The sequence below is a fragment of the Ceratosolen solmsi genome, unplaced genomic scaffold (genome assembly GCF_000503995.2).
Source record: "Ceratosolen solmsi marchali unplaced genomic scaffold, CerSol_1.0 scaffold8, whole genome shotgun sequence".
In the NCBI taxonomy this organism is placed as follows: domain Eukaryota; kingdom Metazoa; phylum Arthropoda; class Insecta; order Hymenoptera; family Agaonidae; genus Ceratosolen; species Ceratosolen solmsi.
The window spans coordinates 718,300-742,672 of NW_011948439.1; the positions used below are offsets into that span (position 1 = coordinate 718,300).

The following is a 24,373-nucleotide window of genomic DNA, read 5'->3' on the forward strand; positions in this document are numbered from 1 at the left end:
CCCCGCCCCCGCCTCCTCCTCCTCCTCCTCCTCCTCCTCCTCCTCCTCCTCCTCTTCTTCATCCTCTTCATCCTCCGCCACCTCCACCTCTTCATCATCCTCCTCCTGCTCGCTCTTCCTGCTCCTCCTGCTCCTCCTCCTCCTCTCCCGTATCAGGAGCAACTCATTATGGTATTGTCAGAAAATCGTCGATTAGTAAATACTGAAGGATGCCGTAGCGAGAGCGACAAGAGGCTCTCGTAGCTCCTCCCCGGCTCGCCGCAGTCCTCCCTCGTGGCTGATCCCGCGGACTCAGAACGTGGAGGCCCGGCCCATGTGTAACAAAGTCGAGGCGCGCCGCAGCTGCGTGGTCTCGAGCGCTTTCGAGGCAGACTTGACGCAGGAGTCGGCGTTTCGCGAGTCCCGCTGCAGCAGCCCACCCTGAGGATTGACACGAGCAAGAACAGTTGACACGTGTGTTTGTTCTTTGTGCTTATCCGCTTGTCAATAACCGACGCGCGCCGACACTTATTATCTCTTATTCCTTACCTCATCTCCCCTCTTTCTTTTAACTTTATTATCTTTCTTACGCTATCTCAATTGTCATCTCAATTATTTGCTGTTCTTATCTGAGCTTATCGCGTAGCTCCCCCCCCCCCACCCGCTGTACTCTAGGATTACGGGGGCTTTGCTCATCGCTGGGTCGTTTCTCGCGGTGCGCTCGCTCTTACCTTCCCGACGCAACTTTTCACAAAAATGAGCGAGAAAACAATGGGGGAACGAGAGTGGACGAGCGAGCGAGCGAGTGATTAAGATACAGAGAAACAGAGACTGAGATACTGAGATACTGACAGAGAGTGAGAGAGAGAGAGAGAGAGAGAGAGAGACATAAAGAGAAAGAGAGAGACGGAAAAGGCAGTGCTTTTCTTGCTTTATTATTATTATTATTATTATTTTGTTTATCTCTTTTCTTTTTCCGTTAATGGCGTCGGTTCTTCGAACACGAAGTAAGCCAGTGATGAGCAAAGCCGAAACACGCGTCGCTTGCTTTAACAAGTATTTTTTTGTTTCAAGGCTCTCACTCCTTTATGTAGCGCAAGTCCCTCGTTTGTTTTTGTTTTCTACGTGCGCACCTGCAGCAGCATGTTGGCAAAGTTGCTGTTCGTGAACTTGAAGTGGCGCTTGTCGTAGAACTTCAGCAGGGCTGGACTGTACGGGTGCTTATCCTTAAGGTGCAGGTAATGCACTTCCGGCTCCTGTGTCGTGTGGCCGCACTCCTCGCAAACGTAGACCTACGACCAAGAACAAACAAAAGAAAAAAAAAGATGGATTTTTTTTACAACTGTCTGAGCAACTGATCGCTTTAAATAAATTATCGAGTAAGAGTAGCCGAACGCGAAACGAGAGCGCGGGTGTTCGATGCAACCTAAACTTTTCCAGTTCCAAGGACATTTGCGCGATTAGACGCATCGGGCACGCGTCGGGCACACATCGGGCTCGTACTACTTCTTCGTCTGCACTATTCGCACTGATAAGGGGTTGATACGATTTGCTTGAAAAAAGTTAGAAAGCCGGAAACAGCCGTTTGATAATATTGTAATGCGACGCGATTAAGCGACACGGAGCTTTTGACGCGTGAAGGGCTGACAAGCTGACCTAGGATAACCTAGTGACGATGATACATCGTGCGTGATTTTATCTTTGAAGCTTGAACTGGCCCGCGGGAATATAAAGCGATTCGGTGGAGGATATGCGAAGAAGGACAGACGCGCGACGCGCAACGTGCAAAACGAAAGAGTCTACCAACCTTGGTACGTCGTTCCTTGTAAGCGTACTGGTGCTGGACACCGTGCACCTTGAGGCAGTGGCTCTCGAGGGAGCAGCGTTGCGTGAAGCTTTTCTCGCAGAGGTTGCACTTGTAGGGTCGTACGCCCGTGTGTGTGCGCGTATGCCTCTTGAGGTCGAAGGTGTCGTTGAAGCCCTTGCCACAGAAGGTGCAGAGGTAGCGTTTGACGTCGCTGTGGCACTTCATGTGCCGATTCAACAGTCTCTGGAGACTGAAGTTCTTGCTGCAGACGCGGCACGTGAACCTGCTCGGGTCGTCGTCCTGCAACGGTTCCAGACGTGAAGAAGGATAATCGCGGGAGGGGAGGCCCCGTGGAAAAGCGATGGATCCATGGATGTCGGGGCTTACCTTGCCAGGGGGCGGCCGGGCTGTGCGATCCTCGTCGCGGCTCGTCGCCGCCTGCCTCTGGCCCTCGATCGCCAGCGGGTTCTTAATGCCGTGGCCCCCGTTGACGAATTCGAGCTGGCAGTCCCCGGGTAGGCCAAGCTAATTTTAGTAAAAGATAATGAGAGGTTAGTTGGAAGGAGCGAATGACCGATTCGAGCGCAACAGCCGAGTCGTTTAAATATTATCCGAATAATGCGGTCGAGTTGTTTGGCATTGGCATTGACGTTCCGACGACTCTCTATAACATAACTTCCCGGTATCTAAGTGCATTTGTCATGCTTGTAAAGGCACTAATTACCATTGACTTTTATATTGTCATTATTTATTATCATCGCTTCGTTATATTATAACGAAGATATAATCCTCGATACCCCCCCCCCCCCCCCCCCCCCCCCCCCCCCCCCTTATACCGACGCCCGCCGTTTCTACTTACTAACCAACTAAATCTAATTACGGGGTAACTCTCTCTCTCTTTCTCTCTCTCTCTATCTCTCTGGAGCACTCAATCGCATGGATGAACGTACGTATTATGCCTTTGCCTGTATCAAATCGAGCCGCTTATCCTCTATCCATGTGTTGTATACGCACCCTTTGTGTTAGCGGTGGCTCGCCGGCGTTCGAGGAAGTACTGGAGGCGACTCCCGCAGGGCTCGGCGCGTGGTCCATCAGGGCGCAGGAAGGCGAGGTGCTGGCGGAGGTCGCGTCGAGCGAACAGCTCCCGGCACCGGGACTCGGCAGGCTGCCACCAGCGCTACTTCCGGAATCCAACTCGAGGCCTACAACAAGGACGGGGAACGCCCGACGTTAACGAGCTAATGCACCCTGGTTGCCTCGAATTGTGAAGCTTTCATCGTTAGTTGTGTATTAGGGCACTACAATCTGCGTCACCGCTTGGATGTGCTGGAGCAGCCCTTGATTTCTTATGAGGTGACATGCCGTGATTGACCGTTGGTAATAAACGTTACTTTCTCAGTCTCGCGCTTACATAAGCTTGGACCTCGATTAGCCCTTATTTTTCTTTCTCTCCCATCCATATTATCATAATTCCATTATTATAAGCAATTTAAATAAATCGATCAAGAGCTGCCTTTAAATTATATAACATAGTCAAGTTTTAAAATGATGTACATTTCTGGTACTGAAAGTGATTTACAATTAGAATGTTATTTTTCATTTAAAAAGAAAGGAAAGAAGATGAAGAAGAAGAAGAAGAGGAAACACAGAAAATATAATAATAGAAAAAAAAGAAGAAGAGGACAGAAAGACAGAAGAGGAATAAAGAAAAAGTGAGATATATCACAATATTTCACAGCATGCGATTAAATCCGATTCTAATTAAGATAATTGAAACAAGTTAATTATAGCAGAGATGCGAGGAACGAAGCCAATTGCGTCGATAGATTGTTGTTTAAGGCAATTGAAGAAACGATTGTCCAGTGATGACAATTTTAAATATATTATTCATCGATGTTTTTATAATTGAGCGTGAATGATTTACTCGGTTAATCTAGCTAGTACGCAAGGACTCGGAGATGATCGTTATGAAGATTGAAATGATCGGAGGAGCAAATATATAAAAGTTTAGCAATTATAGGTGTTCCGTTGCACGGAAGGACGTCGGGACGTGGGAGGAGGAAAATAGTTAAAAGGCCCACCACTGCCAGTAAAGCTGAGACCGGGACTCAGCAAACCTTGATGATGATGCTGGTGGTGGGGTGACATGGCCTGTTGCTGCTGTTGCTGTTGCTGCTGTTGCTGTTGCTGCTGCTGTTGCTGCATCTGCACCTGAATTTGCAACTGCTGGAGCTGAGGCTCATTTTGGGTCTGATTGATGTGCAGACCCAATTCGGAGCGCTCTTTGGGTAGTGTCTGGTAGCTCGAGTCGCCGTTCGAATAGAGCGCCGAGAGTTTTGAGGATGTGAAGTGCTGCGGTGCCCCGTAATGTCTGCAATAAGATCGGACGTTGGTTAGCGTCACGACCAAGAGGATCGGACTTTAACCCCACTCCATCAGCCCTTCATTCAATTGCTTTATATCTTGATTTTTTTTTATCGTGATTAATCTTGCGTATTATGGAATTGAGTGAGCAGATCGTTCCGCCCGTAGCGGAAATTCGGAAAGTCGGGGGAGCGGGAGAGATAGCGCGATCGGTCGGTCGGTCGCCCAATGGTACGAGTCATCGAGGCAGAAAAATTGAGGAACTACCGAGCGAGGGACGGACACGAATTAACTAGAACGGCCGAGAAAGGGGAAGGCTATAAATACTTACCTGGAGGCGTCGAATCCTCTGGTGAGGGAGATGCTGTGCTCGGGGAAGGGGTCGACGCTTGGCTCGACAGGCGTGCTTATCTGGCCATCCTGGGCCATGGCCGCGCTGCCGGCCGATGCCGGCGAGTGCAGAGTCTCGTCGAGGAGCTCGGCCGCACCCTCCTCGGCCGGCAGTCTCGGCAGAAAGAGGTCCGCCGCGTCGCTGAGGCTCTCGAGCAAGGCCGTGTGATCGGAGCTGAAGGTGAGGGTCGCCGAGAACTGGAGGGGATCGACCACGGCACCGGAGACGACGTCGAGCATCATACCCGAGTCCGTGACGTCGTAGGGCCCGTACTGGCCGCTCAGTAGATCGCTCGGCTGGATCTTGTAGGCCGTAAGGTCCTCCTCCTCCTTCAGTGCTATGCCGTACGAGGCGCAGACGTTCTGCAGGAGGGAGTACTGCTTGCCCTCCTGGGCGGCATACTGCTGCTGAGGATTGAGGCTACTGTCCTGCTGGCCGGTGTCGCACTCCATGCCGACGGTCGGCGACGCCGTCAGGTAGCCGTTGCCTATCATCATACCCACATTATTATTATTTAAAGATCGATCGGGCCCAGTCGCCCTTACGCATTATAATTAAGTCTACCCATTTGTCACAAGACATATTTCATTCTCATTGCTCATGCGCCGTTTCGACGATAATAAATATGGCGTCAAAATTATTGCCGATGGACGCACGGCGTGTCCTCCCGGATTATCGCGATATCTTCTTTCTCGTATTTCGATAAATGTGTCGGCTCTTTGCGATCTCGTAAGGCCCCCGATCCCGCAAAATAACAGCCGAGATCCGAGTTCTCGCACTTTTAACGGCTTAGCTTGATAAGGAGTCACACAACACTATAATTACAGGTGCATAAATCGAAAATTTATACTAATGTATCTATCCCGGCTATTATTATCATTATCATTATTATTGTTATTATCATTGTTGTTATTATTATTATTATTATTATTATTGTTGTTGTTATTATTATTATTATTATTATTATTATTATTATTATTATTATTATTATTATTATTATCATCATCATCATCATTAGCATCGCAACATGCAACGCAATGGGAGATTCGCTATTTAAGCGTCTACTGCTACTAATGGACAATATAATTATCGTTTCTACATTGCTTTGAGCTTGCGTGGCAATAAAAATTAATGGAGTATTAAAAACCGGATATTTAATGTTTGTTAAAGCGACGACGGATGATTCGTCATTCGTGCTCGCGCTTAAACAACCATTACATAATTGTGAAAAATCCATGAAAATTATACATTCCCGAGCGTCTTAATTGCTCCCTCGCCGCGCTCGCAACATAATGTGACGAATATATTTTATAAATTCATTGGGACCTTGTGGGCGGCGATTGCAAATTGATTTTAGTTGCGCATCACAATTGCCGTTTGGCGATCGGTGCGAGCACGTTGGGGAGGTGAGAGGGCTTGGAGGGCTTGAAAAAACCTTAAGCAGTCGAAAAAAACTGGACGAGCAGGCTGGACATCTTTGCCCCACCCACTTTCCTCGCCCTCCAGCCCTCCTCCACCCCCTTCTCTACCGGAGCAATGGTCGAGGGACGTAGAACAAGGCTGGTTCGCGATAAAAAAGGCGACAATGAAAAATATCCACTTACCGTTATATTGACTGGCAAAGTTGGCGAGGTTGTTGCCACCCTTGAGGCTCTCGTAGAAGGGCGGCAATGAGCCGGTGGGCGGCGAGCTCGGGCCGTAGTTGCCGCGACCGCCATTACCTCCGGGATTCATGCCACCGCCACCGGCGCCGCCGGTGCCACCGCCAGCAGCCGTTCCACCACCTCCTCCGCCACTACCGGATACGTAGCCACCACCGGAGGATGCTCCACCCGAGCCACCACCCCCGGCCGACGAGCCCGAATTTCCCGACTGGCTACCACCGCCGGTGCCGCTGCTGCCACCCCCGCCGGCACCGCCACCGCCGCCGCTACCGCCAGTACCACCGCCACTGCCACCACCACCGCTGGCGCCACTCGATCTCCCGTGTCCGCTCGCCGCTACGTGAATGCCTTGAGAACTGGACAGCCTCATCGCCAAGAGTGGACGGGCTATCGAGTTGCCGATGGTCGAACGTGTCGCTTTGGCACCTTCGCGTCCGCGCTCGTTACTACTCTCCTCGGGCTCCTCCTTTCGCTTCGGCACCGCGTAATCGATCGGCTGCTCCTGTGGATCGACGAATCTGTGTAAGTTACGTTCATTCTCCCCCGAAATCGTCCAAGCCCAAGTTTCATTTGTTATTATAGAGGAAGCCTTCGAGCCTTGAAAAATCACGCTGCTTCGATCCATTTAATCTTGCATTGAGTATTGCGAGTCTATTAAGAATTTCGAGAGTGTGACATTTTGCGCCAACGTTTAATCGTCATCGTTCCCCCAATTCATGGAATCTCTTCCCATTTAATGCAACAACTATCGATCGTAATGCTTTTGAAATATTATGATGATTATGGCAAGATATAATGGAGGAAAAGAATATACGAAAAAACAGTCATGACCAGCCAATGGATGTTATCGTTTGCATAATTTTTGTAGCCATAGTACATTGTGACTTTAAGCTACAATTTCTGTATTAATTATTAACATTGTTACGTCACTGTTTCACAGCTGCACTTATGATTTAGCCACCAATAAGTCGATGATGAATCAATCTGCATTATAATGCCTATCGAAAGACATAATTTCATAATTTTCAAATAATATGCACTGCTTTCAAAATTTTCACTTAATATTAAATTTATAAACAAAATAAAACAAAAACAAAATAATAAAATAAATAAATCAATAAATAATTAATATTAAACGAATAAATAATTAATATAATAAGAAGAATTATATAATATAATATAAGGAATATGAACCTTAGCTGGCCGATAAGACACTTTACAGTTGCAAAATAGAACACTGCGACACTAACTAAAGCTCTTCGATAATCCCTCGATTCCACTGTCAACGTAAATAATATTCACAGTCGGTAGCAAATGAGTTTCAAGTACCGAATGACAGGTTGCATACCTCACAATATATTTATACCTGCTTCGATTTTAGGTGTAAAGATTATGAAAAATGAAAAGAGGTCAGTCATTAGTCGATTTTAACTGCAAGAAGAAATAATGGCCAATAAGAGCAGGCTGAAGCTAACAATGGGCCAGCGATATTCAGTCTGGCTGAAAATACTGTCGGAACAGGCTATTTCTTGGAATTCTGCATTATTCGATGGACGGAAGACTGCCCGTGCTTATCTACTTCCTACGAGCCAATGACGACCAAATACGAACAAAATGGCGGCCGCACTTCTCAAACCCTTTACATCACCGCGATGCCTCAAAGCCCAATGTTTTATCGCGTGGTTACGTGAACGCCGAGCTGCAATAGGTAAACGGCATTGTAGAGCACATTGGGCCCAAAAGCTCAAGCAGTGCCTGTGTATAACCGAAGGATCCCTCGTAATAATTGCGCGGCGAGTTGACCGAAAAAAAAAACTTTACCTATAATTTAAGGTGAGCATAAAACTGCTCATCGTCTCGACGGAACAACCAATCAAGCACGAATGACTTCCTCTTTGCGCTGCGCACGGATGGGCTGCGCACTTACCTGCTCGGGCTCTTGGGTGCGCGGTATCTCGATCTTGGTGTCTTCGCGCCTGGCGCTCTGCGCCTTCGGCGGCACCCTCTGTATGACGGAGACCCTCGTGGGAGCCTCGGGCCTTGGCGTCCTCGGCGGTGTCGAGGGTCGCGGGAGCTCCAGTCGCTCGGGCTTGGACACGGCGAGCTGGGACTCGGGCCTCGGTGTCAGGCTTGGCTCCTTGCGCGTGAGCACGTGGCCACGGCTACCGTAAGGCACGTCACCCCCGAGGATACTGGAGATGAAGCGGCGTGCTGGACCGTCAGTACGGCAGGGTCCCGGCGAGGAGGGCCCCGGAATCGGGGGCGGTGAACAAGCCGGTGATCCACTGCTGCGCAGTGACTCCGGCGTCGTCGCTCGTTCATCGTCCGACTTGTCTCGATCTAAAAGGCACAGACGATCGAGGGTTGGTTCTTTTGTTCACTAAAGGCAATTGGGCTTATCGCTCGGGCGCATGGGATGGGAACGGATGGTTACGGGACGCTCGGCCGCCTTGGGTTGCGCCGATTTCTTATATTCTCCGGTCGTTTGCCGTTTCGACGAGGTCAGTCGTTCGATTATTCACTTTGCAATTGTTATTTATAGGGGAGGTGTAAGTAAGGACTAATTTAATGCCCTGCTTTTTAATTATTATTGCGAATTATCTGACAGAACTTTTTTCTTTCATTTCACGTTACATTACGAGCTCCAATTAATTCCACCTTGCATTTCTATCGATCTTACGGGACATTTTTATTCATTTTATATTTTCAATTCTCTCTCTCTCTCTCTCTCTCTCTCTCTCTGCTGTCGATTTTTTTGCCTTTTTTTTTATTAATTTTCATTTATTTATTTATTTATTATTATTGTTATTAATATTGTTATTTTTTTCTTTACTTTTCTAATAATGTTGCGAAGATTACGATGAATACATATGTATATGTATATATACATATATATATATATATATATATATAGAAAGGGCATTAGTTTTATGGCGTTGATAAGGATTGATAAGTTTAAATTTACTTCCGGAGTACGAAACGTGCATGTGATTTTCGAATCAGCGCGCTTTTTTAGCAAACATTTTCATCGTTGTGTTTCATTCAAATTGCAAAATGATATTAAGATACGAGTAAATTGCTTCGATTTTTTGCAATGCATAATTTCTGTAGTAATTTCCGTGCGGTCGGGAGTAGCTCCTTGGCTCGCTCGGCCCAACAGCAACCGACAGCAAACAAAGAAGATCCAAATTGAAAAATTTATAATGCCTCCGGGGGAAGAATCATAGGGTAATTCCATTGCGACGTCGATAAATCAGCGCGCGCACGAGAGGATTAAACGAGCGTCTTAAAAAGTCAATTTGACGGGTGAATCATCATCGTCGATCGCAATTCTCCTTTCAGCTCCTTCCCCAAGGAAAATCAATTATCCTGCCGCGGCCCTCGAGTGTGCTAAACTTTAGTCGCTCGTCTAGATTTTGCGCAGCTGGCGCCGATGGCAGCTGTGTCCCGGCTGTGAACAGCCAAAAGAGGCGCCTCCTTCGTCCCACGCCTCTTCCTCCGTGAGCGCGACAATCGTTGCCGCCGAGGCCGTATCGCGTCAAGCAAAAGGCGTGCTACTTCGCCGAAAAAACGAAACACAAAAATGAGCGCTCGACTGCTGGGCGAGTACGCCCGATCGCCAAGAATTGATATTTCGCGGCGCGACATTGGCAATGAAAGTGTCGCGTCGTAATGGTGATTGGTAATCGCTCGCCGTAGAAATGCCGTGACGAAGAGACGTTCGAGATCGTGTTGACGGCTTACCAAATAAATCCACCACAACGATTGGATCGGAGCGTAATGGAGCGAGGACGAATTATCGGAATCGCTCGTAAGCTCGTACGCTCGTACGCTCGCACGACAACCGGACAGCCATCGTGTTTTTGCGTAAGCAATTACGTCAGCGCCTTTGGGTGCGCGAGAGCATCCAAAATGGTGGCCACACAGCCAAATATATCGCGACTGTGTGGTAGGCGCGACGAGGCGGGAGAGCCCTGGGTAACCTTCGACACCAGTTCGCGTTCGCCATCGCGCGACGACGGGATCTCCCCCGTCCAGAAAGCATTTAGGCTCCGATTCTTTCGTTTTCTGCTCGGCCCTCTCCCACCTTCGCCCAACTCCCTCCCCATCGCCCTGACGCCTCCCTGCCTCTTTACCATCTCTCTGCTCCCTTCTCCCGGTCGTTTGGTTTCTCAATGTTACAATGTTTCGCTTACAATGTTCAAAGTATCGTGAATGATACCAGTGACAAAAGTCACTTTATCACTTTATCGAGGCTTTCATTGTTTCCGTTTCCATGGAACTGGTTAATTGTGAGAAAATGATTCTAGCTGATGCGTAGCGATCGGCTATTTTTCACTCTTGCCGACATCTCGCCGAGCGATTGAATTTACTTGGAAATACTTTGTCGTGGTTGCCATAGCGATTACGAGTAAGATTATCATTGATTGCCGTCATTGAGCACTTCTTATTGCGGCTTTACGATATTCTGCCGTAATGAATTTTGATTTTTATTATAAATACGTATGTCTTTACGTGGTAAGTATATATTTGTTTTGCCGCTGGAGAGATGCATCGACAACAACAGCATAGCACCATACTCGACAAAATCATTTATCCAATAATAAATCTTAATTATATAAGGCCTTCTTCTTATAAGACAGATGGGGTGTCTTTTCCAAACGCCCCTTTGCTCCTCCTCTTTTCATCAAATCCGCCAAAAACGCGTGAAAATCACTAATTGGCCCCTTAAATTCCAAAATATCATAATTAACGCTGAGATAATTGTCTTTAATAGCGTATACATACATTGATACAGGAATGAGGTAGCGTCGTTAATTCTCCGAAGGAGGTAAGTCATTAGCCAAAGTTAAGTGTACCAGTAAATCTAAGCGGCACGTATTACGTAGAAAAAAAATTTTCTCTCCTTCGCTATGATTAATTTTGTTTTCGTATTGAAAATATCGTTCGAAAGTTACAATCGAAGGACGGCATTCCTAAAGCGGTAGTTTCTATTTTTATAGCACCGTTGTAAGTCGATGCAACTGACGAGTGACTCAACTCGCTCTCTTCTTCTCTGCATCGACGTTTCAAGTTTAAGATAAAAATTACAGCGCAGCTATTGGCCTTTCGCGCTGAGATCATCAATCGATTGCCGAGGAGTTGTCCAGGGGGGACTCGCAACTTCGATTAGCCCGCGCTTGCGATTTGCCATGTTATAAGGCAATTAACGTATGAAGAGGTACTAGACGAAGAACAACGCCGCGCGTGACGGATTAGTCGAATGATGCGCGGGCGTGATTAAAAGACAAAGCGGTAAATCGCAGAATGTAAAAACGGGGAAGAGTCGAGTGGAGTCGAGTCAAGTCGAGGCGAGTCGAGTCGAGTCGATGCGAGTCGATGCTCGTCGACACGTGGGATCATCGCGATATTTCGCATTAGCGTGCGAGTGCGCGAGCATGAATTTACGAGCGAAGGCTGCGCGCTTACGGTGGTCGGCATCGAGGAGAGAGTGAGGCCGAATTGGGATTATAGGCGGTAGCGTAGCTCTTATGATGCACCAACCTCAGCCTCCGTCGATATACCTTATCGCGCGCACTCTACACAAACAAATACGCGTTTATCCTCTTCGCGTCAATTATGAATGATTTTCTAGCTGGCGCTGTAACGGTTAGCTCATTTATTATATTTATGATTAACGTTGCTTTCTGATAATACTAGAATGCGCAATTGAAAGTACAGATTCGCGTGTGTCTCACGCGATGGGAAGAGAACAGCGACTATAGGAAAAGCAGTGACGAGAGAAAGATCGAGATTGAGAGAGAGAGAGAGAGAGAGAGAGAGAGAGAGAGAGAGATAGAGCGACGCTACTGAAAGTAATGAAAGTAATTTTTTAAAAAATTTGCCAATTGATAAAACTATTTTGGAGCGTGTTATCAGTTCGCTGAGAGTCAAAAGGGATCTTTGCCAAAGGGACGAGTAACGTAATAAGGAATGAGAACGGTGGAAGAAACGGGAGAAGAATGTATGAGAGAGAGAGAGAGAGAGAGAGAGAGAGAGAGACTGAGTGAGGGGCTGAGGGGCCCAAGAATACGGAATGCTCGAGGTAACGGAGGAGCGTAAAAGATGAGGGAGAACGGGGAGAGTCGAATGCTCGATAAAGAAGGAGCGTGGAGCGTGGCTCTCTCGACTTGACGGCCGACTCTTTCCTCTTCTCACCGGCGGCAATTTTGATGCGGACGAGCGATGCTGCGGAACAGCTTTTTGCCGAGGCGCGTACTCCTTGGCATTGGTCGAGATTTTCATTTTCGAAGGCTCGCTCCATCGCTTCGTCTCCATGCTCGCCGCGAATTATTTACCGAATTGCTCGGCGCATTGTGCAAATACGCGATTAATGGTATCGTGCTTTCTACGGAACTTCTCGTTCCCTTTCGAATTATCTACCGGTTCACCTCCGCTTGCCCCCCCCCCCACCGGCCACTTAAACTCTCGCCCATCACTTCCACCACCTCCCTAGCCACGATAACCCTTTGCCGTCCAATTCAATCAACGAAGAGTCAAGCGTCAGGCGACCTAGAAAGTTTCCTTAATCTCCTTATTGAATTTCAGTTAATAACTTTTTGGACTTGCTAATGTCCTCCTCATCCGTTTGCCGACAATGACATCGCGTTTCTAAGTCGGACCACGGCCTTGGCGCAAAAGCACCTCTTGCAAGACCACTTCCACCTTCTCCCGATAAATAACGGTCGCTATTACGCGTCACTCTCAGAGACAGACGGACAGATAGACAGACAGCAAGACAGCAAGACAGACGTCGGACTGACGGATAGACAGTGCGAGAGAGAGGGAGAGAGAGAGACGAGGTGAAAATAAAATAATAATAAGTTAAAGCAATAAGCGCGGGCTAAAAAATTCGGGTCAATGTCAGACGTCGCGTCGTGACAGCCGTTGCTCGACATTGCCATCGTCGCGTCACTACCAAGTGAAGCAGGAGTTAGAGGAGGATGAGGATGAGGATGAGGAGGAGGTGGAGGAGGAGAAGGTGGTGGTGGAGGAGGTGTAGGAGGAGAAGGTGGTGGTGGAGGAGGTGTAGGAGGAGAAGGTGGTGGTGGAGGAGGTGTAGGAGGAGAAGGTGGTGGTGGAGGAGGTGTAGGAGGAGGAGGTGGATAAGAAGAAGGAGAAGGAGAAGGAGGAGCAACACTATAAGGAGGAGAAGGAGGAGGAGGAGGATCGCGAGTATTTCGCTTTTATACGCGGCACGTTTCGACGGCTCAATGTCGTCCGGGTCCCGGCGATAACTCGAAGGTCCCGCTCCCGAGGCCACCATTGGCTTTCGTCGACAAGGCGTTAGATTTTCCCCGTGTTTACGGATTTGCATATCGCGCCATCGGAATTATTTGCCGAGCCGCTTATCGAAACCAGTTTCGCCGGATCCTCTGGGCTGCCGGGGCAAGCGAAGCTAATTAAAAACTTTGCCAACGCGCGTGAGAAAATGAATTCGAGTGCCCGAAGGAAGTTGTGGCTCCGGCTTTGCAGCCGCGGGAAATCCCAGAGGAATCTATGGCAATCGCGCGACAACCACTCCCACAAATTCGCTTCGCCATATTTCCACGTCCTCGGGATAATAAGGGACTGCCGTCGCTATCGACCTATTAACACACTCGATGATGAACACACAATGATAACGATTTGCCTGATAAAGGTGCCGAGTGGTATCCTAATGCCGTGGATCGGGAGCGATCGAATCGAGCATTGATCATCGGATGTTAAACCGCCTCGTTATTCAGGCTGCAAGCGATAGAAACCTTGTGGAAAGTTGCTTCGCGGAGCGCTCGGTCGATCCTCCAAATTGGTATATAAGAGCACAAGGACGTTCGTACGCGTGGAAGGGGAGAGTGGAAACTTTTAATGAAACTACCGGGAACGAATGTCGGGTTGACGTAACAAACTCGGGATGGAGAAACTTCATCGGCGCGCGTCGGTTAATACTCGCTATCTTCTCGTCGCGCTTTCCACTCGTCCAATGTCCGCGTTATCGGCCACTGAGACTCGGCGGCACTGTTGGGAACAAGGGACTTCTATCGGACGGCAGCTGGCATTCAAATGCGCCGACGCGCGTCCTGCCCTATTTCAATTTTCTGCTTTCATTAAAGATTGCGCGGCGTAGATTGCGCCTTGCCCGTATGCCCGCACGCAGCCCGTGTAATTAAGGCCCAGGCGAGTCGGGAAACAATAAAATGAAAAAGCGAACGAAGGGACCGAGGACGACGGATTGTTGGAGTGGGGGCGCTGAATGCGCAGAGTGAGTGAGGAGGAGGAGGAGGAGGTGGTGGCTGGCTGGCTGGCTGACTGGGCTTGCTGGTTCACTGGCTGCCGAGGGGCGGAAGGTGGCGCGCATGTCTGTATTCCTTGTTGTTCTTCTTTCTCTCTCTCTCTCTCTCTCTCTCTCTCTCTCTCTCTCTGTGTCTTTCTCACTCACTCACTCACTCTCTCACTCAATCCCTCGGCCGATGCGAGCAGGTGATTTGAATAATTGACGTTGGGGTAGCAAACGAGGGCCGATCGCATAGCCCAAATCATGGACACGACCATGTTTCTTAACGGCTTGGTCGCGCAAGCATTAATTACGCCGTAATAGACGGTAGGCAAACTTATTGAATGGAAATCTCCGCCACCTTCTCGTCATTCGATCGCTACCTCTACTTCTTTTATTCTTCTTCGTTAGTTTTTCTGTTTTTTTGTTTGTTTTATTTTGTTTTGTTTTGTTATTGTTTTCCTCTCTTTTCCCTCACCTTTTGCCGTCTTGTTTCGGCGAATCCTAGGTGATTTACAAGCTCCTAGGAGGATTAGACTTTCGATGGAGCGTACGAGCGCAACGTGAAGAATTCGTCGTTCGGCTTAATTAATTAAACGTTAAGCGATCGTGCTCGTGATTCGCCAATGGCCTCGGGGAGGCCGTCATCGATGATCGAAGTGGCGACGCGATCGATTAAGCGGGGCGAAAAACGCCCCGCGCCGACGATTAATCGAGGTCGCATAAACGATAAACGAAGGCTGTCGGGTATTTTCACTGGGAAAATAGCCGACGGATCCATTAGCGAATCGCGGCGAGGCGCGCATTAATCATTATACGATCGAGAGCCGATTATAAGTGAGCCGTGCGGCCTAAAGTAAGTGCTTAAAATTCAGGAGATTCGCCGTCTGTCTCGTCTAGCGAAAAGTATCGTCGGGTATCCCTGAGCTCAATCCGTTACGCAGAATCATCGCGCGGCCATAAACGAATGCCGGCGGCTGGCCCCCTTCCTTTAAAAGCGCCCGAGCGCGAAAATGAAAAAGGGAAGGCGACGGGATCGAGATCGCGATCGAACAAAGGAGGCCTTTTTTCTTTCTGCACCGACGGAGAAATTCGCGAACGTACCCGACGCCAGTCACGCCCCGACCTGGCGGCGAACGTAACGAAGGCGGCCCTGGGCCCCCTGCACTTGGCCCCCATCGGGGAATATTTCGGTCATGGCCGTCGTTGCGGCATCGAGACTCGCTCGGGAGTTCGCCGTTGGCTAAAAGCGATTCCGCGCTCGGAATTAATTCGCCACGCGTTGACCCGACGCATTAAAGTTCAGCGGAGAGTCTCGCTATCCGTCGACGTAACTATCGTTTTAATAACCGGGCTCTCGCTACCGAGATTATTCGTGTTACAGATTATTGCGAGCTCGAGCTGTCTCGCGTATTATTGAAAATGCGGCTCTGATGGCGTTAGCGTTGTGCCAATAGCTCCTTATGGATGAGAATTAGAGAGGAGTCAACGTATATTATCGTAGTTGGCGAAGCAATTGGGACAGCCACCCCGGTAGATGCCCATTGTTCGATTATCCTTCCCGAGCTTTTCCGCGAGCGACAAAGAGGGCAATTATTTTAATCGCGGGCATTCTACGCTACAGCCACGTCCTTGCGAGCAAGGACTCGAGCCTCGTCGTGCAAAATTTGCGGAAGCGACGAGACGAAGCCTTCGAGGCATTCCTCCTTACAACTCGCCAACGATATCTTTCATTTATACGGACGACGGACGTAATGACGCCGATACGACGAATGTACCACCGAGTTTCAGTATATACGAATTAGAATTGGTTGGTTGGTTGGTTGGTTGGTTGGTTGGTCGGTTGGTGGGTTGGTCGGCTGGTTGGTTGGTAGGCCAAAGAGAGAGAATCCTCGTTTTAAAATTCAAGAGTCCATGAAACGAGACTCTGTTTCAAAACCGATAGCCATCGTGTCGCAACGACGCCCCTCCATGCGGATTCGCTACAATTGAGAATTCCGTCGCCATCCGCTTCTCGGCGCGCATTTACATTTACGTTTCTGGACGCGTGTGTTAGAAAAAAAAGCGTGAAAATGAGCGATAACGCGGGACCCGTTAGAAGAGCGAAAAGAATAAAACGGGAAGGTATTTTCCCGTTGCTAAGGTTAGCTAAGGTTGGACAACTTTTAGGCCCGCCGCTGCCGTATCCTCGACACACATACGCGTACGCGCGTACGCGCGCGCACTCCTCGAGAGATTATGGCTGTTGTCTGGCTTCCACGGCCGTGCCTTGAGGCCCGAACTTGTTTCTTCGTGTCGGCTTTAGCGATCTCGAGCGCAGGCTCTTGCCGATACTCTTTTACTCAGGAGGGCCCTGCCGATTCACCGAGGTGAATCCGATCGCGACCATTTTTCTCTCGTCGTACGCAAAAAGCGTCGAAGAGCTTGTCTCCTTCTCTCCCTTTCGTGTCCTATCTCATTCCCTTCCTCCCGCCCTTAATCTACTCGCGATCCCTCGCCCGCTTACTTGTACGCTTACTCTCCCCCTCACTTTCTCTCTCTCTCTCTCTCTCTCTCTCTCTCTCTCTCTCTCTCTCTCTCTCTCTCTCTCTCTGTGTCTCTCTCTCCTTTCTCGATCTCCCTCCGTCTCCGTCTCCGTCTCTGTCTGTCTATCTCTTCCTTTCTTTCTCGCGTCGTGTCTTTGTCCCGCTGGCGGTGGAAATAGTTTGGGATCTTTTTACTCGGCGGCGCGTTCGCCTTTTTTATGTTATTTTTTTCTTTTTTCTTTCATCTTGTCCCTTCTCTTTCGCGTATCTTGAACCTTTTCTTCCTTCATTCTTCTTTTCTGCGACTGACCTTGCGGAGGCGTACTCTTTGCACTCACAGGAAAACATATCTTTGCGGTTGGGATTTTATTATTTTTTTTTTTTTTTATTGACCAAAAATATTTTATCGGGAGTACAATTAATATTTTTTTTTCAACTTTCTTTTTCTCTCAATCTATCTCTCTCTCTCTCTCTCTCTCTCTCTCTCTCTCTCTCGCTTTAATTAAGTGCTCTACTCTATCTGGAAATGGATCGATAAATTTGATTGGATAAAAATTGATGTACTACGAAAGTGCTATACGAAGGCGTTATCCTTTAAGCACCGCAACCGCGTCTTAATAAAAATATATCATTTAAAAACATAATATTTGTTCGGGTATCAAATTACTTTAAATTAATTCAGTTTATTAAAGCGACGCTTAAGTTGGCTTCTATTAAAAAAAAAAAGAGGATAAAAGAAAGAAATCGCAAAACAAAATAATAAAACTTAAAAAATAAAAAAATAAAAAAATTAAAATCCCGGAGATAACGCTCGTAAAAAAAGGACTTTGGTCAGGAGTAACGTTCAATTCCCATTAGCGTATACATTAAGTACAAACATGTACACCTTTGAGTGCAGAAAAGGAAAACGTACGCAAAAGGGTAAAGCCGAACGAGCGTTAATCTCTACGTGACACACGTCATTTCCGCTCGCATATCATTGGTAAAGAGACCGCGAGAGAGTGTGACTTTTCCCGCGGCTCCAAGCCCAAATCCGCGGCAATGGTGAGAGCAGCCTGGCCTTGGAAACTCGTCACCTTCGACGACAACGACGGCGACGATCGAAGACGCCGATCGGCCAAGTGTGTCGCTCGGAACGGTACCTCCGCACCAGAACGTCGAATCCGCTCGGCATGTCGCACACGCAATCCAAGAAGACGCGCGCAGGTCGCACTTCCGTCGCCATTGGGCATCGAGACGCATTGTAATTCGCACCCGCGCACGCATGCACGCATGCACGCATGCATACGCGAAACCCCACCAGCCCGCGGCTCTACCCTACTGGCCTCGCGTGTGTCAACGCTCCCGTTACGCACGCGCTTCTTCTTCCGCCCGCTCGCCTTTTATCTCGCGGCTTTTGTCTAACTATCGTATCCCTTTGTCGTCTCGACTGGACGGTTAAAGCATCGATCGCTCGCTCCCTCGTTCGGCGACATCGCGTAAATGTAAAGACGCCAACAACATACACGATTGTCCACTTAACGGGCGGATCCGTTACGAGCGATCGCTAAAAGCGGGAAGGAGAGCTCGTTGCCGAGGACTGCCCAACTAACTATCCTCCCGGTTTCTCATTACCTCGATTTCCTCTTAGTTTCCGAGAAAGACGAAATCGCGACACGCACACGCTCTCGCCACCGCGTATTACAGTTGGGCCGCTACGCTCGACGTAAGAAGAGGAAGTTGCACCTTGCGAGGGACAAGACATATATATATATATATATATCCCAGCGAACTAGCTTCATGCCACAAAAAATAGAAATCTCGTAGGAAGAAGCATCGAGGAACGGCTCGGGGCAAATAAAAAACATCTTAGACAGGTAGTAAAGTGTTCCGTTCGATATTGAATTGTATTTATTTTTCTTAGAGTCTCTTAAAAAAAAAAAAAAAAAAAAAAAAAAAAAAAAAAAAAAAAAAAAAAAAAAGAATATATTGCTGATATAATCCATATATGGAATCGCCCCGCTCCTTCGCTCCTCTTCTTCCCCTCTCGTCACCGCAGAGGAGCGTCAAAGGAAGAGGCGGACAGCGGATAAGGGAGGGCGTAGGCAGGTCGCCTGTGGTCGCCTTGAAAAACTCCGTCGATTAATACACCAGCCAGCCAGAAGCGTGTAACCGAGCAACCGAAATTGAGAGAGACGGAACTACAATGAGCTATAGAGACGAGGGAGGGAGAGAGAAAGGATGAAAAAAAGAGTCCCAGACTTTTTCTAAACCAGTTTTAGGACGAAACGCCGCCGCATATGCATGCGCCACTCGAGAAACACCTACTCACTTTACCGTTGCCCGGCGAGAACAACGAAAACTCGAGAGCGTTAAAGAATCTCCCGTCACGAAAATCTCTTTCCACTGGATCTCATGAGCCTTTTATACTTCTGCCTCTGTTGTGCATGTAAGCACGCGTGTACCACACAGGCATACAACCTCTACTACGTGGGTTGCCACGGAACACGGGAATTCCACGGGTACCTTCCCCTGCCTATATCGCAACATGACGAATCGAGTATTCGGTGACATTAAATATCTTGCCATTTACGTAATTCGCGACTCATTGCTTTTCTCGCCACTATCTTAAACGTGCATTTAATGAGCTAATAATAATTAAACAGAGAAATTAATTAATGATATAAATATATAAATTAATTAATTAAGGGAGAAAGTAAACAGAGCGAAGAAAGATGGCAAGACTGAATCACACGGTCTGTCCACCTGCAAGTAGGACTTGCAGCGAATATTTAAATGTCGCTAATCAGATAATCGGACGAGCAGCCGAGAACCCGTAATAATTCATTGCCGAGCATAAAATGGTAATGCGAGTGGAAAAGATGGGCGGCTAGATCGAAAGGTCTGGAATCGGGACGTCACGCAATTCATTAATGAGTCCACGAAATCGTTATTTGACGCTCCGCACCGCAAATGCAAAATAACAATAGAAGCGCCTGGCATTAAATAAAGCAGCCTCTAAGTCATGTTTACCGTTAACGCAGCGGACGAATGGAAGCGGCGGCCACGACGTCGCTTACGAATCGATAATTACAGCGCGACTCTTATGTCAACGGGCGATGATTTCACCTTATTCGTGATCACCCATTACAATTACGAATGCGCGCAATTAGAATAAGCGCTGAGCCACGGTATTATTTCCATTCCTTACCGTAATGAGACGAGACAATGACCGAGTCTTGCTCATTGCTGACTGATTGATGTATCGCGGGGAGGCACGCGGGTTCGAATAAAGTCGCCCCAACTTTTTCCCTCGGACGAATGAAAAGCTGCGTCCGTCCGTGGGCTCATCGCGATAATGGAAAAAGTCGTATAATAACGCAGTGGCTCGCTGATCGACCGACGTATCCCTCACTCCTATCTCATTCAGAGGCGCGCTCACACGCAACAAACAGCGCACGGACACGCGCACTTTCTATCTCTTTATCTTCGCGGTTACATCGTCTCAAGGGCAGCGCCATTTCATTGGGCGCCAACGCGCTTTTTATTCGGTTAACGAGGGGCCGGGCACGGGGGCCGAGAAGAGGGCACCTGCGTGTCAGGTGCCCGTACCTGCGACCCGCGTCTCCGTTAAACGAGCGCTCGAGGCGCAAAATCTAGGCCGTAAACCGGCCTCTACATCATTAACCTCGCGCGACATTACATTATTCCTACATTATTACCAAATTCCCTTGGCTATGTACTTTGCGATCGCTGCTGGCGCCGATCCGTTATTGACGGTCTCGATGATCGCGAGGCATGCATACGAGCAGATGCACGAAGAAAATAAAAATTAGATAGAAATTAGATAAAAGACATTGAGCAACGACCATCGCTTTCGCGCTATTCCCATCATCCATTTTTTATCTCGAAATAATCGTCATCCTTACTTTGAACAAATTGACATCGCCCCTACTCCGTATCATCCTGACTTTAAACAGTCGCAGGGATTCTCGAAGATCCGCGCTCTCTACCCCTTTCGACTCCCCCCCCCCATCCCCACTTCCGTCACATAAAACTCTCTACAACCCCCTACAACCCCCTACAACCGCCTACAACCTTTCGTCCATTCGTTCTTTCATTTGATCACACGTCATACGACGACGATCTATGTGTCTGATGTAGCGGTGCCGAATTTAATACCAAAATTACTGGATGACAGGCAGGGTTGCGGTCCCCGACGTGGAAACTGCGATCGCGAGCCGATCACGCAGGTAGAAATTATGATCCAGACTATCGGAAAGTGTGATTAAAAGAGCGTGTATTTTATCCCGTTACGTTGGATCGACTTGTTCGTGAATTTATCCGATCACTAGCACGCAATAGCACGGAAGATCACAAATGACGGGATCTCGCGACACTGCGCGTCCGTAGGATCGTTCCGTAGGAGTGAAATCGGTAGTCCTCGGGCTGCGCCCCGCGTTATCCTTTATGCTCCGACGGGCGGAAAGGTCAGGCACACGAGACACAGGTTGAACGAACTCCGAAAGCCGTGCGGAATATCGATACCTCTGGTCCATTACTCCGGGTACACGGCGGAGGCGGCTGCGGCCCCGGGGCCTTAAGTCTACCTCGATGCTACTCACACTGATGCTTGTTGACGATGAGGCTGAGTGGCTCGGCACCACCGAGCGGACTCTCTTTGCCTCCTGGTGGCGGACTCTTGCCGAGGTGCTGTGCCTCCAGCAGACGCAGCTGCTGCTGGTGCAGCCGGTTCTTTATGAGAAATATCTTGGGCATCGCGCTGGCTCCTCGGTACCTGCTCCCGTCGAGGCTCCTCCTTCCTCAGGCTCTTGGTCTCGGGTTCTCCCCTTTATTCCTCGTCCAAATCACAAGTGCACGTGGCCGGGCCTAGGGCCTCGGGCCCGGCATGCCCCGCTCGGCGCGCACTCCCTGGGCCCCGGATGACGCTCACTCGCGCGATCGGACGTCGGTCCTCTTCCTCACGGCTGGACTACTACGTGAGCGTTCGGCCTTATCCGCGGACTCGGTTGCGTTCGGTTGTGTTCGTTGTGCTCGGCTCGCTCGCGACGACGGCGCTCGACTCGGCCTCTCGTGCTCGACTGGTCGGGGGCCTTGCCGCGCTCCTGCCGCCCGACGACCGTCCGTCCGTCCGCCGGAGACACCTCGGTCGTCTCCCTCTCTCCCTCCGCCGCTCCGTCACTCGCGCTCCCTCCTTCCCACCCTCCCTCGCGCTACCACGATCTTTCGCTCGTTCGTTCGTTCGTTCGTTCGTTCGTTCGTTCGTTCGCTCGCTCGCTCGCTCGCTCGCTTGGCCACGGTCTCGGCTCTGCCCCTGGCGGCCTCTCGCTCGCGCACGCGCGCAATCATCGGGGCCCTCCTCGACCGACCGACCGACCGACCGACCGACCGTCCCCCGCCGTCCCCCTGCCACGGGGAACCCTCGCCATCCCGCACTCCCTCGCTCCAGCACCCCCACCCCCTCCACCCAACCATTCTACAGGCAAGTCGCCTCGTACGCCACGCTATGTACCGCGTATCCCCTCCATCGGGGCGGCCCCGGTTCTTCCTCGCTCGGTCTCCTTCGGGCCCTTCGCTTCGTTCTTCTTCTTTCCCTCGGCAGCCCGATCCTTCGCTCTTTTTTCGGACAGCGGGATGGAGCCCCTCTACCGCCCGCTCGTCGATAAGAGTGGTGGCGGCGTGCCGCGATGCCGCCGGGGCTCGCGCGGCGAAGAGGAAGAAGAGGAGGAGTTGAAGGAAGGAGCTGCGAAGTAGGAGGAGAAGCGGGAAAGGGAGAGAAAGAGAGAGAGAGGGAAGACGGACAGGTATTATATGTGCATTTTAGTCCCGCTTCGGGGCCTTCCTAAGCCAGTTCTCAGGATATACACGCGCATACCTTGTTGTACCTGTATGTGAAGATCTACGGCGCATGCGCGTAACGGGCTTTTGCTCGCGCAGTTGCAACACACGCTATGCGCGGGCCCGTACCGTGCCATGTCGCATCCGAGACCGCTTGGGCTTTCTCGTTATTCCCAGCTTCATCGCCGAATGCCTTATGCACGTGTAAAAGCGCCACCACTGCTCGCGTCGCGTGATATTCTCGCCGGGTCGCTTTTTACCTTCTCCCTTCCTTCACTACCCGTCACAATTCCCTCGCTGCCCCCTCCCCCGCTACCCGCCCTCCCGATGCTCTTATTTCCCGCGACGATGACGTATCCCCTGATGATGATGATGATGCTCGAACTTAACGACGCGCGCCTTTTCCCGCTTATCGGCGAGGACTACGGGGTTATATCTTACGGGCTCGAACGCTTCGCACCTCGCTATCGGTTCATGCTCTTCCATCACTGAAGAACATATCGCTGATACTTGTCATTCTTAAACGGAGGCTCCGCGCAGCGTTACGTACGCGTCCGCACTCATAGCGCGAGCACAGATTTTCTTTGTTCCGTACATTTTCAACGTCGACGAGCGAATTAACAATAATACGCTTGTTCGCTGAGGAAACGATGCAACGACGACAATCTATCGCTTAAATTTTAAAGGGCATGTCAAACACGCCTATCTAGCGTATCCAGTATATCTAGCATTTGCCCCTCCCTTTATACAACTATACGTTCTAGTTTCCTGATAAAGGAGCTACTAATATCGGTAATCTTTGCAAGTGCATAATACCAATTATTCAGTCAAAATTGTATTCAACGCCATAACTATCCCTTATCTTAGAAAGGCAAAAAATAAAAAAGAAGTAGAAAGAAAAAATAGACGAGCTATTACATATTCCCGCATATGTTACCTACAGCGATAAGAGAAAGCACGCGCACATCCCGCAATGTTGGCAGATACTCTTACGCGAGCGCAAGTATGCACGTAAACCCGTAGGAAGCGTGCGCGCTAAGGAGAGCGAGTAGTGGCGCGACGGGGGAGGGGGTAAAATCCATAGCCCAGAGAGAGAGAGAGAGAGAGAGAGAGAGAGAGAGAGAGAGTGGAGAAGCGTAGAGTACATAGTAGAGAGGAGAGAACAAGAGAACAACCATCGAGTAACAAACGTAAAACAAAAGTAAAAAAGATAAAGAGAATTCGCCAGCAAAAGCGTGCGAGAAGCGAAGGGAGGAGTCACAGCCTCTCAAGCCGATTCTACAACGGAGGTCGAGCTAAGGTGTCGCGCTCCTAGTCGTCCCGTCCCATCGAGCTCGCATTCGGCTCACCTACGAGCGCACATACTCTCGTCGAACGTGCCCGGGGTGAGCCGCCTAGTCGGAAGTGTCGCGTCGCTGAGGGCGCGATCCGCGCGCGACTGCAGACTCGCCCTAGCGAAGCCGCACGTCGTCGAGGTATGCGCGCTCGGGCCCCGTGGGCGCGTCGTACGTG

At 49.4% G+C, this 24,373-nt stretch overlaps 1 protein-coding gene across 1 annotated transcript; it reads right to left on the minus strand.

Moving 5' to 3' along the window:
- Positions 1–150: 150 nt before the first annotated feature.
- On the minus strand, positions 151–22,155 carry LOC105365519 (protein ovo). Its single transcript, XM_011503712.1, has 10 exons — positions 21,628–22,155; positions 8,133–8,545; positions 6,146–6,707; positions 4,482–5,028; positions 3,904–4,157; positions 2,801–2,988; positions 2,174–2,311; positions 1,787–2,086; positions 1,113–1,271; positions 151–420 (listed from the first exon to the last, which is right to left on the minus strand). The coding sequence occupies exons 1-10, from the start codon at positions 21,779–21,781 to the stop codon at positions 292–294; spliced, it is 2,844 nt and encodes a 947-aa protein (XP_011502014.1). The 5' UTR covers positions 21,782–22,155; the 3' UTR covers positions 151–291.
- Between the last annotated feature and the right edge of the window lie 2,218 nt (positions 22,156–24,373).